Source organism: Asterias rubens, chromosome 21 (assembly GCF_902459465.1).
Source record: "Asterias rubens chromosome 21, eAstRub1.3, whole genome shotgun sequence".
NCBI classification, from domain to species: Eukaryota; Metazoa; Echinodermata; class Asteroidea; order Forcipulatida; family Asteriidae; genus Asterias; species Asterias rubens.
In genome coordinates this window covers 5,116,219-5,134,884 of record NC_047082.1, presented here as the reverse complement: position 1 = coordinate 5,134,884, position 18,666 = coordinate 5,116,219, and the positions used below count along the sequence as shown (strand labels likewise).

At 38.9% G+C, this 18,666-nt stretch overlaps 3 protein-coding genes across 4 annotated transcripts in view; 1 reads left to right on the top strand and 2 right to left on the bottom strand.

Annotated features, from left to right (window-relative positions):
* The window catches only part of LOC117304345 (monocarboxylate transporter 7-like), a 35,739-nt gene that overhangs the window by 3,396 nt on the left and 13,677 nt on the right, over positions 1-18,666 (bottom strand). Inside the window, exons 2-3 of one of the 2 annotated variants that reach the window (XM_033788747.1) lie at positions 5,653-6,133; positions 3,572-3,715 (exon numbers count right to left, since the gene is read on the bottom strand). In XM_033788747.1, coding sequence (XP_033644638.1) covers positions 3,572-3,715; positions 5,653-5,827 — 319 coding nt within the window. In that variant the 5' untranslated portion in view covers positions 5,828-6,133. Of the gene's footprint in view, positions 1-3,571; positions 3,716-5,652; positions 6,228-18,666 lie in introns of those variants that run through there. The other variant, XM_033788746.1, reaches the window with a different exon arrangement.
* LOC117304347 (E3 ubiquitin-protein ligase NRDP1-like) overlaps positions 12,005-18,666 on the top strand; it is an 8,374-nt gene continuing 1,712 nt past the window's right edge. Inside the window, exon 1 of the mRNA XM_033788749.1 lies at positions 12,005-12,544. Within this exon, the coding sequence (XP_033644640.1) occupies positions 12,062-12,544 (483 nt within the window). The 5' untranslated portion in view covers positions 12,005-12,061. The remainder of the gene's footprint in view (positions 12,545-18,666) is intronic.
* The window catches only part of LOC117304346, a 5,535-nt gene continuing 4,098 nt past the window's right edge, over positions 17,230-18,666 (bottom strand). Inside the window, exon 9 of the mRNA XM_033788748.1 lies at positions 17,230-18,096. Coding sequence (XP_033644639.1) covers positions 17,786-18,096 — 311 coding nt within the window. The 3' untranslated portion in view covers positions 17,230-17,785. The remainder of the gene's footprint in view (positions 18,097-18,666) is intronic.

The following is an 18,666-nucleotide window of genomic DNA, read 5'->3' as shown; positions in this document are numbered from 1 at the left end:
TCGGTATTTCTGCTTGAATTCCTGACCGTTTTATTCCAGACATCCGTTCTTACAAATCCACAGATCTAGACATAGGAAAACATCCCCAGGCGAGCGGGCTTCCCAAACTTCCAGCAGGGGGCCAACCAGCAACTAGCTCCACCGCGGAGCCGTGCTGGCGCCCTCTACTGGCTGATTGGATCGAATGTTACAATAGCATGCCTTTTCGTGCGCTATACGGTTAGCGGCGCTTAGAAACGGAAATCGTACAGTTAGCACAAAATCTGCAGCTGAGCAGCTCTATTAAAATGGGCCCTGAAGTCAGAGTTGAAGCATGGTGAAAAAATTGCTCTTAGGGATTAAAATTATTATGCATTAAATTTGTTGTTCAAGATTCATCACAGGGGGTTAAAGCAATACTGCATATGTTTGTGATCTACTGATAGGCAGGTAGCTTATGGGTGGAATCGTGACCGACTGGACCAAAGCACCAAATTTGGTAGGTACCTTCTATAGGCCCCAGAAATCAATTTTAGAAGGGGTGACACCAAAAAAATATTTTTGGAAGGTACTTAATTTACATAATTTCAAAATGGCTGCAAAATCCTATACTTAAGCACTAATTTCGGTACATTTTTATCATTTTTAAGCAAAGGTCATTTTGAAATAATTTACTTTGGTGGTTTTGTTTACTTATCCTGCACTTAAACAACATTAATGAACTGATGATGTGCCTAGGTAATTATGTGTTGTCAGAAATCCAAGATGGCCATTATAATAATAAATTGGGTATCCAATTTCAAGTGTCCAAAGCAAGCAGTTCTGAAGAATACTCAATGAAAGGGTTACCCATTTCTGAGATTGCTTCAGTAAGGCTCTTCACTTGTTTCCTAAAAACCTCCTGCATAGTCATCCCTGTTCATGCAATGTTGACGTTTTCTCCGTCCTTGAACTGGTCCTCAAATTCCTTCAGCAGTCTTGCTTGCTGTGGACCTGAAACCATCCATATTCTGGAGGCAGCTGCGTTTTCGGTAAGTTCTACCACGCCACCAGACCGTTTAACGTTGTCTTGTTCATGACCATGGTCAAGAGGCATGCAAGAGGACTCGTGTTGAGTCATTTGAAGAAACCACATTTGTATGACCTCTTCTTTGATATTTTGTGGTAGAGCCTTCATGTATCGGATGTGAATGGGGATCCAGCGAGCGTAGGTGTGATCCAGAACAAAGAACCAAGACACCAATGCCTTCAAAGCCTCCCCAAAGAGATCAAAATCTCGGATACAATGAGTATAAACGGATGAAAATCAGCACAAGTGTTTCATATTTCAAGAATGATATCCCAGTACTGAAATGTAGGGCTTGCCGTAATCATCTTCTGCTTCCACGTTTCAAAAGATATCCCACTGTCAGACTCCACCTTCAGTTGCCAAGCATCTCTCTCTGCAGATTTGCAACTGTTAGGGCTGTAACTTGATGACTGTGCCTGGTTCTAGTGAGGTGAGCAGCTTAGAGGAATGAGTCTGCTGTACCTGAGGAGCCCACACCAGCTTCACATAAGGCAGGGGTCCAACCAGATCCTTCAAGAAAGTCTCCAATTGTGTTCCATAGAGTCATCTCAATGTGGAGACCACCAACGTTACTAAAAAGTGCTTTTCTCCCAATACAATGTCTCGGGCCAACGCCACTGAACAAAATTGGCATGGGCAGACAGTGGTTGGTCCACAGCAATTAGCGGTGTTTGGATTGAGATATGTTGTTATCTGCCTTTGGATATCCATCCCATCAAGCATTATGCTTGATCATGTCAATGGTTGTCCCTTTTCGTATAAAAGCGGAAAGAGGGCGTCAAGAGCACCAGGACCTGAAGGAGGCATCTGAGTTAAAGCATGGAAGGCAGGACCAGGCAATGTAATCTTCTTTCTCAAGCTTGTCCTTCTTTATTAAGAGAAAAATATATATGTGTATCCAGGAGACTTCTGTAGCTCTTGCAATTTCAAGTTTACCATCGACCTTATGTTAGATTTGCAGGGCAGACAAGCTTCTTGTTAATGGCACGGTCGTAGCTAACACTGATGCCCAGTCTATACATGATGTTAATTATATGTTGCATCTTGTAAGTGTATGGATACATAACCCATTGTAGAGAGGAAGAGGTGGCTCCTTTTCTTTGCAATGCCTGCTGTTTTTTGCCACAGAAGCTTTGTTTTTTGCATTGAAGCTGACCATCTGAGCTATGGAAAGACAAACCTGTGACCCATTGATATCTTGGTGCTTTACATTAGGTACATTCAGCAGCATGGCAACTAGTGTCTTAAGACTTGCCGGAAGAGAATTTTCCAGGCAGTTATGCTCAAAATTCCTGGTAAAAGGGAGGGATTCCCAATCAAATATGTCTTGTCTGATGCTTTTAAAACTGATCTTTAGTATCTAAAATATCAAAGTGAATACGCCAGGAAGGATAAAAACATTGAATTGGCTAATTGAAGCCCAGCTCCAAATTGTAGGTGCAAATAATAAAACGAAAATATAAAATTGTACATTAAATCTTTATAAATGAATTACTCGTCAAATCACTAACAATTACGTTGTAATTAGTCTTAAATAGTGATAATTAGTTATAAGCATCAGTCTATTTTGACTTTAAAGTAAAAATACATAAATTGAACCCTACCAATAGGCCTAATTAGTAAAGGGCTGAATACAGCACTCAACTGAAAAACAAAATCGCTACATAATTTAAAAAAAAAGATTTTATATGCAAATTGTGCACAAATTTGGACTTATGCAAATTAGGTACCCTTCCAAGATTTTTTTCAGGTGTCACCCCTTCTAAATATCTTCTCTAGGACCTAAATAATATATCTACCAAGTTTGGTGCTTTGGGCCAGTCGGTCACGATCTCGTCAAAATTTGGACCTAGGCAACCTGACTATGAAGAAAGGCAGACAGCTTCTCCATCTCAACTTTGATGTAATCTCTATACTGAGATCACTAATAATCACAGTGGTGCACCAGAAAAGGGAGGGGGGGGGGAGGTGGGGGACGATCGGTCCGGGGATTGATCCTAGCCCCTCCAAAGTATTCGATTTTTTTTTTCTTTTTCTTTTACATCTTCGAAAGAAATTTTTGGGGAAACTATGGTCCACCCCCAAAATTAATGGTTAAACCACATCAGCCCTCAACAAGAAAAAAATCGCAAAACCATGAACACTTTTAGTAACTATAGAAACAGAAGAGTGAGTTTTGTTGGTGGATTTATTATGTAACGTATATATAAATGGACTAATTTGTAACCTAACAACTGTACAAGAATAGTCATACAATTGTAAATTTTGAAGCGCCCAGTTGTTTCTTGGTTGGTTCTGATAGAAGAAGACATGCTATATCAAGTGATTTTTATTTCGATGATTTTTGGAATGATACATTGTTTCACAAACTGGGCAAGGTCACGATAACATATTAAAAATTACAGTGACCTTCATTTTAGAAAAAAAAGTTTGTCAAATTAGCATATATGTGATAAAAATAGACATGGTTATGACATATTATTACCAAAAAGGTGTTATTTTACCCCAAGAACTGACACTTACCTGTTGTTAATCCCAATGTGATGGTTAACTGGAAGATGTTCCAAGTGAACACACTGGCAAGGTATCCAACAAAAAGCAAGCACCCTCCGGTCGTTACACACACCCGGCTGCCATATCGCCTTGCAAGATTCCCTGTGATCGGTGCTGTAACCATCGTTCGGAAAGAAAACAAAGCAAATGAAGAAATTTCAGTTCAATTTTTATTTCAAATTCCTCAAATATTATAAATGCAATGTTAGCAAGGTAATACACAAAATGCAGGAAATTGGATTCAGCAATCATTCAAGTAAGCGCAGCTTGTGATAGGGAGTGCCCGTACAAAGAAAAGAGCCAATGAGAGTTATTACAGACTGAGCAGACAAAGCAAAAAACACAAATGACCAACAAAGACCGGGACAACAAAGACACACAACATTCAGTTGGTCAGGTCCTACACTCAAGTAATAATGAAAATAAAAACAAGATTACAGGGAGGGGGACAGAAAGTAAATTTTGAAGAAGGTACGACTTAAGATCACGTTGAAAACTGAATAGATTCTGACTATTCCAGATGCTATGTCAGATTTTTGGCCCAAACGTTAAAAAATATATATTTTCAATTGAATGGTATTTTCAAAGAGTATCACCCGCTCTATCGAAACAAAGTTTAACTTGTACTTTAAGTGGCCAGGAACCATGACAAAAATTTAAAACGTTTCTCATAAAACACATAAGAATTGGTGACGTGATATATTGTCGGGATCCCGACAAAAACTAATTTTGAGCACTTTATTTCACTGCTACTAATAATTGGCGGACTTTTTCGAGCAATGGCTCAAATGAAAGCTTGTAACTTTCTCGACCCCCATCAAAATACCTATTGAATTTTAAATCAAAATGTTGGGGTCGAATCGGCCAAAAATCGGACATAGCATCTTTAAACTACAAATTTTACTGTACAAATGTAAGCCTTGCTCAAGTATATTCTCCGATTGCGCCGCCATGCTTACTATACCTCATATATATTCATGACAGAGAGTCGAGCTCTCATTGGTTCATTCATCATCACGTGCCAGGTGTTAATTTTGCTACTTACCAAGCGCGCACGTGAGTAATCACGCAAGTGGTACATGTGCATGACAAGTAATAGTTCCCCGGGAGCTATTCTACTTGTCATGCGCACTACCATTGCGCGACGTCATACCCGGGCACTATTCTACTTGTCATGCGCTTTACGATCGTGGCACCGTTTTGTATACACGCACGAACAGTGCTCTCTCTAGCGACATCCAACACATGAACAAACTTATCATGTGCATTTTGTTACACAGTAATCATTTTCTCTTGCTCAAAACTTATGTTCCAGTAACTGAATATGTATGAAGTATAGTAAAACAATATAACATGGTTTATTTTGGATGACAAGTCGATGAGGATCCCCTCGGCATTAGAGGTTGACAAACTAATTCCCTCGGCTTCGCCTCGGGAACTAGTTTGTCAACTTCCAATACCTCGGGGAGCTAATATCGACTAGTCACCCTCAAACTATGTTATATTTGTAAAATAAGCAACATGTTGATATTGACAACTCCACTTAAAATCGATCGCAATGAATTGGAATTCTGGCACTGGTTCTTGACAAGTCACAACTCAATAAATCAGTATTTTCATTCATTAAGTTTCCTCTAGAACGTGCTGCCCGTACACTTGTTTAAATTTCAACACATCATTGTGGTTTGGTTTTCAAAAGCTGTGAGTTTATACTATGTTGAGTTCCCACTTGCAGTTAATGTGGCAGATTAGGATAAGGCAACAGAAGTGATATTTAAGTATTTGTGATTGAAGAAGATGTTCAGAGTATACTGATCGAAACGTCGAGTTGAAACCAACGGTTCTTTTCAGAACCACCCCAACTCATTTTGAGATTATCAATACATGGTGTTAACGCAAACTTTTCTATATTGTGATTGTTATCAAGTTTATAAAATAAATTTGATGAATTATAACGACAACAATGCAGAATGGTTATTGTAATCATATGCTTAATTTTGGCTCTTTCACAAGTACAATTCCCACGTATAGGATTGGTATAAATGGCTTACCAATGATATAACCAATACTGTTTGACATGCCGATTACAGTCCCCACTTCGGCTGCACTGCACTCAAGAGAATCCATCATAGGGTTGAATAAAACACCGAACGATTTCAGAGATCCCATCTCCAAGAAAATGATCATGAACGATGTAAACGTAAGGAGACAGCTTGAAGTCGCCATTTTGGAAATAATATTTTACCTATTTAATTCAGTTTAACCAGGTCGTTTTACGCGAGTGCGTTGGGTTTACTTTGACTTTACCCTAAATAGTGGAGAAAGAAACATGTCGACAAAACCGGTGACAATAGACCATTGGTAATGGCCTAGGGTGTTGCCCATTGTGCTCCTGTATTTAATGGATAATTCTTTACAATTTGTTCACCCAAATAAATACAATTTATAAAACATCCAGCGAAGCATTGATACCGTTGACCTTGCCGTAGAATATTTGGTCAGCGTCACTGAATGCCACGGGCGCCGGGTTTCCTAAAATAGAGTAAAAAACGACAAAGTGATTATTTTTACCAGACAATGTTGTTCTTTTAAAGCCATTATACGCTTTCGGTAAACAGTATTGTCCAAGGCCCACACTTCGTGTATCACAACTTATATATAAAACAACAAACCTGTGAAAATTTAGGCTCAATCAATCGAGAAAATAACAGGAAAACCCACTGTTTCCGCGCGTTTCGCCGTGTCATGACATGTGTTTAAAATAAATCCGTAATTCTCGCTAACGAGAATTTATATTGTTTTACCGTTTTCTCAAAAAGTAAAGCATTTCATGGAGTAATATTTCAAGAGAAGACTTTCACCATTACCTTCTGTAAACCCTGTAAATTATTTGTAAATCTGTGATTTTTTTTTTCTGTACCGAAAGGGTCAAAATGTCCATAGATTTACAATAAATCTACAGGGTTTGAAGATAATGATAGTGGAAAGCTTCCCTTCAAATCTTACTTACTGAGGTGCTGTAGTTTTTGAGAAATGAGTAAAACAATGTCATGAAAATACGTTTGTAAATGATTAAAATAATTTTTGTCTCATGAGACGAAAATTATTTTCATGACATTGTTTTACTCGTTTCCCAAAAACTACAGCACCTCAGCACGTAATATTTTCAGGGAAGCTTTCTACATAATTATCTTCAAACTGTGTATCGTTTAGTGTAAATCTGTGGACATTGTGTTTTTTGTCCTACAAAAGTTACATAAGGCAAATATTATTAACCTTTTTTAGATGTGCGAGTTGAAGGCCACAGATTGGCTGAAAAGTTGGTTCATAATGGAATACATTTATCAATTCAAGTTACTTGAACCCTATTATCGGCTTTCTACAGATTTTATTATTTTAAAAGTTTGGTCTTATAAACAAAGTAAATTTTGTGTAAAGCTTTGCTTGATCAAATACATAAAACAAAAGAAATCCACAGACTTTGTGCTGATTGGAAAAAAATTGGATTTGATGCGTGACACATACAAATTTGCATTTTATATAAAGACCAATTGAAGTTTAATTGATATAATTGACTGGTTACAATGTTAACCTTTCTACTATTAGACCATTCAGTATAACCCAGTGTGGTTTCTGACTGATATTAAAACCGATGCCAGCCTACAGTTATTACACATTGTGTAATTAAATTATATACACATTCATGTTTTCGCTCAGCGGTGTCACTGTACTAAAGCTCTGTTGTTGAATAAATTCCCACTGGAAAATGGCACTAAGAGTAGGAGGGTTAAATTAATTTCAACACCTAAATAATGATTGTTTGTTAATACTGAAATAAACCTTTTATGAATGATTCATTGCTTGGAACCGCCCTAGCTGACAAACCAAAAAATAAAATAGGAGTGTATACTTAAGCGATAAAAATACAGACAAATAGATAGATTTGTTTATCCGTTGTTCTTCACACCCAGCTGAACCGCGGTGACGTCACCAGAGCTCTTGAGTACGCCGGAGCTCCGAGGCCGCCACACCGGTCTTTATAGTCTAACTTTTGGGAATAGTGCTGAGGGCGTGCGTTCTCTACTACTTTAGGTTGTAGAATCAACTGCACTGTCGCAGAGTCAGCTCTTGAAATTGGTCTCAACGTTTGGACTAGCTTGCTCTAGTCACCGTCAGGAGACTGGAACCTCACCTTACAAGACACGTGATGATCCGTTCAGTGCATGTAACACGTAGATGCTTACAAAGGCCTAAGAAGGCTTCAGAGAATAAGTACCTTAATTCAGCAGAGTTTAGTTGACTTCGTAAGCTTATGTACCCTGGGGTCAATTTCACAAAGATGGTCCTAACTTAGGACCAGTCCTATGACACTTTATTTGTTTTATAAACTTAAGGCTAGTCCTGAGTTGGGACGTGTAACTCGTTTTAACTCGAGATTAGACTTAGTCTTAACTCTTTGGGAAAAAAACAACAACTGCAGAGCCAGTAGAGGATCCATTTCAGACTTTGACCCAGCCTTGATCACGGACCCGACTTAAACACTGATTAGGACTGGCATGCATAGCAATATTGCATGCATGTAATTACGTGTTAGTTTGTTATGGATTGAACAGCTGGTCAAATTAAAAAACTAAATTGAGAAAACTAATCAATACATCAATTAGACCTATCACACAAACAATTAAAAGCACAATTAATAAATATTCGAACATTCTTTTTTTCGGATACATAAACCGAAGATATGCTGGGTGACCCAACCGGCTTATGCAGCTTAAAATAAAGAAGTAAATTATTAAGTAACTGAAAAACAACACCAATGATCCAAGGTCAAAATGTCTGACCATAAATTTGACCAAATTAACAGAACATTATAGTGTCTTCTTATATAAATTTTAGCTCAATATCCGACACTCAATGACGGTCCGGACACTGTAACATACAGAATTTCCTGTAAGGTATGTGGGCACAACGTTTGCATTATGAGATCTATTCTTTATAGGCCTATATGCCTCTCTTAATATTCATTCATGACGTCACATTTCTAACCCCAAATGAGGCCATTATTAGTGCACCTAATAAAATTGTGGATGTTAATATTTGGAGATGAGCCCATCTGTTTGATCTCAGCGTTGCTGGTATATAACAATGCCTATTTTCAAGGCTTGACCCCACCAGCCCGTCCTGCCCACACTCACACATCAGCGAGAAAAAAGTGAATATGAATGTGTTTTAATAAAAGTATCGTTTTAATTGTGCTGAAATTGAACGGGAAAATGAAAATTATGTATTTGCCATCACTGTATATACAAATGTCTGAAATTTTGCAAAGAAAACAATTCTTAAAGGCAGTGGACACTATTGGTAATTACTCAAAATAGCATAAAACCTTAATACTTGGTGATGAGAAATGGGGAGAGGTTGGTTGTATAAAACATTGTGAGAAACGGCTCCCTTTGAAGTGACAAAGTTTTCGAGAAAGAAGTAATTTTCCATTGATTTGATTTCGAGACCTCATATTTAGAAGTTAAGGTCTCGAAATCAAACATCTAAACGCACACAACTTCGTGTGACAAGGGTGTTTCTTCTTTCGTTATTATCTCGCAACTTCGACGACTAATCGAGCTCAAATTTTCACAGGTTTGCTATTTATGCATATGTTGAGATACACAAAGTGAGAAGAATGGTCTTTGACAATAACCAATAGGGTCCAGTGTCTTTAAGGGCAATGAACACTGTTGGTATTTACTCAAAATAATGGTTAACATACAACAAAAAATTAAGAAAGCGGTAATTTCTCACTCAAACAATCAAAACAAATTCAGGCCAGACGCCTTTTATTTTTATCAGACAGCGCAACAATTTTTCTGTCGAAGGCTGTTTATTGTTAGGCCCTTCACCTCGAAAAGCGTAGAAAACAAACTTGCAAGGGCTCAATTCAGAAACTGCTTGACAGTAAGAAAGTGAGGTGGACACCAGTGACAAAAAATTAAAATGTGAACTTTGTGTTAATTTGACTGATAACCCGAAGGACCGTTTGTACACAGCTTCAGGGAAGAAAATTATATCTTAAATCCTCCATTTTTTTTAAAAACTTTTTATTTATCCGGGTATAAATTGTTATTGTTTTAAAATTCAACTTTGCAGAAAGACAAAATAACACCATCACGTATTCGTCATGGTTGATTTGTTACCTTGCATAGTTTAGCTCTATTTGATTACGGTATGCAAGTAAACCCCATTAGAGTCTGAATGCATACAATCAAAATTAGCTCTCATAATTTATTTTTTAATCAAAATATGCATTAGCCTTCCCTTTATCACGAGGCAGGTGTTTCTGATATGGACCAAGGTAGTATAGACACGACAGGTTTGGTAGTTACTCAAAATAATTGTTAACATAAAACCCTACTTGGTAACGAATAATGTAGAGCTTTTGATAATAAAACATTGTGGGTAATGGCTCCCTCTGTAGTGACTTAGTATTCGAGAAAGAAGTAATTTTCCACAAATTTTATTTCCAGACCTTAGAATTAGATGTTGAGGTTTCGTAATCAAGCATCTGAAAGCACACAACCTCTTGTGACAAGGGTGTTTTTTTTATCTATACTGTTAAAGCCGTAACCCGCGCCATCTTGGATTGAAATTAGAAGCTCCAGTGGCATGGCATCCTTGTGGAATTCAACAGGGTTGTGTCGTTTCAGACGTCGGGTTGCACGTCTACAAAACCCTGACCCGAACTCCCTCTTACGAGTCTGATTGGCTGGAGTCACGAGCGATATCTCCTTACATGTGTGGTTGTCTGGTTTTGATAAGGGCCACCTGTTGGTCGAAGGGGGAAGCCGTATGATTGGCTGGAGTCACGAGCGATATCTTCTTACCTGTGTGGTTGTCTGGTTTTGATATGGGCCACCTGTTGGTCGAAGGGGGAAGCCGTATGATTGGCTGGAGTTACGAGCGATATCTCCTTACATGTGTGATTGTCTGGTTTTGATATGGGCCACCTGTTGGTCGAAGGGGGAAGCCGTATGATTGGCTGGAGTCACGAGCGATATCTCCTGTTTCAATTCCATTGCGCGTGCATAACATAAGCCCATGCATTCGTGTGTACAGTAATTCGTTACTCAAGTAATTAATATACGCGTGCACACAATGCAGTGAAGACGTGCAGTGCCGTGGGATGCTTGTAGTGTGTAGGGAATAGCGCTGATATGTTCACTTATTTTGAATGCACCAGTGTCGATACTTATTTCCGATGTTTTATTAACGTAAAGGAACTTCCTTTGGAGTATATTTCCCCAATCTTGTCGAGTAAATCATAATATATCGAATTAAAAAGCAGTTTTTCTTTTCATTCCAATGAGTTGAATAACTCGAGAGAAAAAAATTGATACAACTGTTTAGAAAACTCATTAACTATTGTTTCGTCATTTTTACAAACATAACCAACATATATTATATGTAAAAACGTATTTTCTGACACCTATATCCTACTAGATTTTTGTAAATAGTTGCTTTATTTCCAAGAGTATTTCCAAGCGCAGACGGTAAAAGTGTAAAAGTGCAGGTTCATAATAAAACCATACACTTCGTGATAATCATATGAGCGCGCGCGTACATGGTATGAGAATTACACGGACTACACGTAAAATTATGTAAACCCAAGTGCGGGAAAACGAATTGAACGGTGTCAAAGTTCACGGCGTTAATATAAACCGTACAGTTCGTATCATCAAGACGGACACACGAATACAATGGCTGGGGATCACACAAACTACACGTAAAGTAGTAACGGGAAAGGGTTTGTTTACGTTTCACCGCTATTTCGCAACGCGTTTTGTAAACATCACACTGTCAGGTTTGCCTGATCGGTGTAATGTCGCCTTTTCACGATTGATTTCCATCAGGAAGCGTTGAGAAAGTTATGTAGAATTTGTGGAAGAAGGCTGCAAAGTACCAGACATATCGAGAGCAACACAAGCCCTGTGGAGTGCTGCAAGTTCCGTAAAGAAATTTACACTTCATTCAATGTCAGTACCTGGGGAGACAGCAGCGATGTTCACCCACAACATGTCTGTTCCAAGTGTGCACGATCGTTAAGGTATGTTTTTTCGCCTACGGGAAGTAGTGATGGTAGATCGTCGGAGTGTATTGTTGACATATCTTGGGAAAAACATCCTAGGGTAGGGCCGTGCAAAGTCTGCTCTGTGATCTTGAAAAGAGGCCGACCAGCAAAAATTAAGAAGACAAAATGCAAGAATCTTACTAGTAGTACTACTACTAGTTAGTAGTAGTAGTAGGGTAGTAGTACTACTAACGACGACAGCATTGGGTTACCCATCGAGAATAATGGCAGCCTTTTCGAAATACCACCACTAATCGGGACATCCTAGGGCCTGTAACACCCCTTGTCGACATCATAGGGAAGTCTACCAATGAACAAACCATATTTGTGTGTTGTGTATGTCAGTGCATCCCGAGTTCATCCCGGTGCAGACACCATGTGAGCACAATTTTTGTTCTACTTGTCTGTCTTCTTGGTTCAAGTTCAAAAAGTCCAGTCAAGTTCCATGTCCTGTGTGTCGTCAAATGGTCCACCTAAACCAAGTCAGCCAGTGCCCACGAGTCTTGCGGCTTCAACTAGTCAGTCTACTTGTTGCGTGTGTGAAATGTGGTACTGTAGGTAATCTGGAAAAGATGGCAAACCATTTCTGTCCAGCTAAACCCCCCAAGTATCTTGAATGTCACTGCCCATCATGCCCACCAAAGCTCGCTGACCCAGTAGAGTCACAAGCCAGTATTGCGGCAAAGCTTCTCAAAGATATGGCAACACATCGCGAGAAAGGCTCGACAATTCAACCAGACATAGAGGCAGCAGCCGATGCATGGACCTGGCTGAAGCTTTGCAACAAGGACCGGATTGGGCAAATTAAAACACCTGGACGGGTTAGTATTGAAAGTTTGTATTATTTGTTAGTGTTGTTTTATTTATATATATTTAGTTTGTGGCCTCTTTGAAGTTTTGGTGCCCCCCCCCCCCCCAGCCTTACCTAACAAAAGATGGGGAGGAAATTTAAATTACAAAAGATCCAGAAATACTTTATTAAATAGCAGAATCCAGAATGAAATTATTGCATATATATAAACTGAGAGCTGTTTTCCTCAAAACATTCATTTAAAAGACACGGTTGCCTTGAATCGTGCGAATTGGTCGATTAAAATTGTTTGAAAACCGTGTTTTTATGAAATGCATATGTTTGGGGAAAACAAATTATTTGAAGAATATAATGACCCACACAAATATGCCTCGAACAGCACGGTTTTCCTTTGAACCTGCGTACTGACACGATCGGCCATTTTTTTTTATTATTCACAAAATGGCGTGCCGTGTTACCATGTTACACCGTGGATCATAGGAAACCACTTCTCAAAGGTAAGCATGAAAATGGGTGTAGTCGTTAACAAACAACTAATCTTCCATTCTCCTGAAGACGAGCAGATTAAACTGTTCGAAACGTCGAGACCACACCGGCCCTTTCCAGAGTCAACCTCCCTCAAAAGGAGATTTCTAGTACTTATAATTATTTCTTATAAAAGTTGTTTACTTATGTACTGTTTGAAGACTTGCATCGTGTTGATAAATAGGAAGAAAATATAATTAATTAGTAAACTTGCGGAAACAACCATGTGTATATCTATTTGAGGTAAGTGTTGGCTCTGAAAAGAGCCACGATAGTTCATGGTGTCTTGGTCATTGTCTATTGTACTATGATCATGATACTGAATAATGAATAAACAAAATATCAACCAAACAGTAAACTTAAATAAGGCAGGGGACACTATTGTTAATTGTCAAAGACTAGCCTTCACAGTTGGTGTATCTCAACATATGCATAAAATAACAAACCTGTGGACATTTGAGCTCAATCGTATTCGAGCTTGCGAAATAATAATGAAAGAAAAAAACACCCTTGTCACACGAAGTTGTGTGCGTTTAGATGGTTGATTTTGAAACCTCAAGTTCTAAATCTGAGGTCTCGAAATCAAATTCATGGAAAATTACTTCTTTCTTAAAAAACTATGGCACTTCAGAGGGAGCCGTTTCTCACAATTTTTTATACCATCAACCTCTCCCTGTTACTCGTCACCAAGAAAGGTGTTATGCTTAGTATTGTTTTGAGTAATTTCCAATAGTGTCCACTGCCTTTAAGAGTGTGAAATTTAAGAGGTGAGAGAACATAATATTTAGGCGACAGGATCAGAGAGGCTTGGTGGGGTCGTGGAATTGTGGATGGCAAAATAATTTAAGGGAGGTTCACTGTTGAACCCCCTTCTCTTTTCGACAAGTGCCCTGTGTCACTTAACCATTGCTTCGTCCTTCGGATGGGACGTAAAGCCGTTGGTTCCATGTGTTATGTAATGCATGTAAAACAACCCAGTGCACTTATCGAAAAGAGAATGGGTTCACCCCGGTGTTCCTGGTAACATAAATGGCTGTTAGCAAACGGTTTCCAACAAAAATTACATGGTGTACGTGCACAATATTCTTACTGGCCTCAAGCATTTACCTCTAGATAATAAATCAAGCATTCAGTTCAACATGATAAAAGTTTGTTATCGCCACATTATTCAGCGAACCATGAATCATACACAGCTACCATTCACACGAAAATCTATGTGTGGAGGGTAACAGACAGCACACGATGGAACCGGAGTTTAACAATGACAATACCAAAAGAAACCAAAAATAACTGTACATAATTATTTTAATGGCACTTGAATTTTGACCATATTCAATTAAATGAAGATTTTTTGGTTGTAGTCAATGACAATGTGTACATGTATTTGTTTATGTCCATATTCAATCAAGTGTGAACCATTATTAGCAAACTTTAAGCTGTAGGCACACTGTCCAAACAATGATCAAAAGACAAGTCCAATTCAGATAGAACTGTGTGTTCTCCAATACGACACTATTTCAGAGGGAAGTAGTCAACATGTGTTATTATATTAATTTCATGAACAGTGAGTTTTTACACTGAAACCAAACAATGATTGTCCTTTCTTCATCCTGTTGTAATAATAAGCACAGTGAACTTGTCTCAATTTTTAAACAACTATTATTGTATCATTGCCAAAGGTTCAAGACAAACACATGTTGATTAGGTCTTCTTGCTTTTTCTTTTTCAAACTGCTCAACATGTAGTCAAATTAAAAAAAGGCTGCTGAAAACGTTAACAACCAAGTAAGATTGTTGGTGAAAAAAAAGTTTTATAGTATGTTGTAGTTTGCCAACCTCAATGCAAATCTGTTTTTTTTCATGGCATTCTATGTATACTAGCAGTGAACAATTTCAACTTATCTGTTGTGTATCTTTGTTCAGATTCAATCAAGTGTGGACTATTATTAGCAAACTTTAAGCTGTACACACACTGTCCAAACAATGATCAAAAGACCAGTCAAATTTTGTCTGGCCCGGTTATCTTGCAGTAATTCACGTTGTTTTTGAAAGGGCTAATGAGTCCCTTTTCGCATTTAAATTATATCTCTTGCTTTTAATGAAACTTGCCACAGGAAAAAAACAAAGAGACATTTGATTTTTAAATAATCACAAAAGATTTTATAAGAAGAGTTGCATTTCTTAGAGAAGCAGTGTGGTTACGACTTAAATTTCTTCAGAAGTTAGTGTAGTGTACAATAACTTATAAGACATTACCAACTGAGTGAACATTTGGATGTCAACCAACATTTGCCGAGAACTGTTGTTTAATTTCGTTCTCTATCACTTTGCCCTTTCGCCACTTGGCATCTTTGGAATCACATTGTTCACATATATTCATACTGGCGGTTGGTGTGATTTCTTCTCCCAAAATTGTGCTTAATACCGATAATAACTGACTGTCTTTCTTTAATTTCGAAATTATTGGCAATATCTTCTCCAAGTAACAAGTTCTCTGCCGCAAATAAACACCATCGAGTTTTGCCGAGGCGGCCACGTCCCGGCGGCGGTCCAGTGGCCAGGGAAGCCATTGTTATCATAATACATTGCAAACTTTCAGATTTCCACCGCACAACAACAAACGCACATGTGCATTTCCCAGGTCCCCGCGGCAGCAGCGATGTTTACTCGGACAACGATGCATGCAGGTTACCAGGCTGGCCCGCGTCTCTGTTTCCAGTTGTGCGCGTGCGTAGTATTTTGTTGACCCACACGTTGAATGTGTATACGGAGGTCACATAACTCAAACATGTACACGGACCAAGACGTTTCTCCGGGGGAGCGGTGAGTGAACTAAGTCACGTGAGTCGGTGCGGATTGAGTCGGTGCGGGCGCTGTTGGTGAATTGGCCGCGGTGTGCGTGAAAAGGGAAACGAGAAACGTCGTGCACCAAGACTACTCGTCCAGATGCGTGTTTGGTTGGGTCACGCTGATTGGTTGTTGCCAAGCAAGTGCGACGTTCAAAATCACTAGTTGGGCCCGCTATGGATTATGGATATATTCGGTCAGTCTTTTGGTAAGTTTTTGTCGTTTTTTCTGCCAAATATTTTCATGATGTTGTTTTAAGGGTTCCAGATGACGTTGTCATACAATAAAGATCAACTCCGTGTGTTTAGAATGTCTGTCATGATTTTGGAAAGTGGAAAAAAAGGACGAATCTGATCACGAGTCTGGCAAAAACTGGTCAAAACTGCTAGTTACACCGATAATATCAGTCTTGTGTCGTAACCCTCCGGTCTCCGACCGTCGGCGGGAGGATGGAGGGTTACGATTATCGCAACTAACAAATGTCATGACTGGTAATAATAATAATATGGTATCCTGCTCATAATTCTGCTAGTGCTAACAAAACAATTTAAATTTTTAAATAAGTTGATATATATAATTATAATATTAATTTTGTTATTAAAATAAGGCAAGCAATATTTTCTGCAAGCAGCTTTATAAAGTTTTATGAAATTTGGCCCTGTAGTCTGGACTGAATTTATTTCCGTCCTTTCATGGTTGGGTCATACTCATAGCTCCATGGTTGGGTGTAGAGCCTACTGCCGACAAAAAAAAATCCGGTCCATGAGTGAGGAGAACAGCTAATGAATTTAAACATGATAAACAAGGGCACAAATAAATAACGTACAATCAATATAGAAACAACATGATTTCAATGACTAGCAATGCATGCCATGCCAGCACTGCAGTCTCTTGATGAAAGTGTTTTCTATTTTATTACCCGACTTCACCTTCACCTATAATGATATGTATTAGCAAACAGTCATAGGCCCAGTAACTGGGGCGCTGTACTCCTTTTTCAAAATTTTGACATCATCGGTCGTACTAGCGCTCCAGGTTACGCTTGTATATTCCCATAGCAAAACTATATTGGCAGTCACAAGCTCGGCAGTATCCACGGGTGTCCTGCCTCAACCGCGCTGTTTTCATGGTTGAGATACGTACAGCACCCGTCGATTAGACAGGTGCCGTACGTTTCTCAACCACGTAGTCAACACGGTTGAGGCAGGGCACCCGTGGATACTGCCGAGCGTGGAGTTTTGCTATGGGAATATACAAGCCTAACCTGGGGCGCTATGTAGTAGTATGACCGATGATGTCAACATTTTGAAAAAGGAGTACAGCGCCCTAGTTACTGGGTCTAGAGCAAACAGTGTATTTGTTTGTGTGAACAAGGCCCAATTTCATGGCTCTGCCTACTGCCGAATAGTAAACGTGGACTACGCATGCGCACAAGCAGAAATTCCCGGCTCGAGCTCTAACCCATGGAATACGCTTGACGTGAGTGCGGAATTCCCTGCTTCCGTATAGGCGTACATATGCGCAGACTCTTTGATTACGGTAAGCAGAGCCATGAAATTGGGCCCTGCTGAAATAAAATGCAAATCTAGGCTGAGGGTTGTGATAAACAAGTAAGTAGTATAGGCCTACATTGCTTATTATTTACGAACCAGATTAAACCAATCTATTTCGCACTATTTTATTTTTCGACCTACTGAAAAGTTAATGAGGAAAAAAATTCCAAGTTGGCTTTTTGTACACACTTGAATTTTACAGAAACAGAAGTTGGATTGCAGCGTACCCTTTTTTACGAAAAATCAGGTTTACTTTTCTTAGAAAACATAGCTCATAATCCCCACCCTTAAATTTGTCTGCAGATTTGTGGTACTGTATGTGATCATTTACTCTTCCTTTTTTTGCTTCTTACAGATGATGAGTTTCGACCTGACCTCCGGTGTTGTAGCAATATGATGACGTTTCATGACAGCCATCAATCTCTGTTGCCTGTTTGTCATACCACTGACGGCGCGGTTGGTCCTGTTGAAGTGTGCATGGATAAGCTCCCCTCCCTGTTCATTTAACAACCCAAATCCGACCCTGAATCTACCCAACTGTTCAGTTGCATGGTTTTCGAGGAGATGCATTTTTGGAGTGATGCTGGCCCCTGGAAACAACCGACGATATGCTGCCATGAAGTCTTTAATGCATAAATCTATTGAATAAGTAAAACACGACAATGAAGGTTAGAGTTGGGAAATTACAACAGGTACATGCAATGCATTTAAAGGGCCAGTCACAAAGGCCACAATTATCTGGATGAAATGAAGACGAAAATATAAAATATTTCAATTGGTTTTTGAGGCGCACGATTGCATTCATTTGCTTTTATCGCTTCATTTTCATCACCGTCATCATGGCCTGAGTGACCACTGCTTTAACATTATACTGGGCAAGGGTATGTTTTACTTGTGTCAGTCATTGATACAATAGGGAGGTTTAGATGCACATTATGTGAAAGCAATTAAAAGCATTTTAGGCGTTCAAATGCACATTTATGTACACTGTAACCACCGGAACAATTTGGTAATAAATTCCATAGTGAAAAAAGATCATTGTCACTGATGAGTTATTTTATTGAAGTTTTGCCTACATGTGTAATTTTATGATCGCCCCATAAGTGCAAACACCTGTGCTCTCAGTCAAAATGGTTTGTTTATGTAGCCCCAAAATATGATCCTAAAATGTTACCAATGCGATGCAAGCTTCCATCTGTTATACTGTT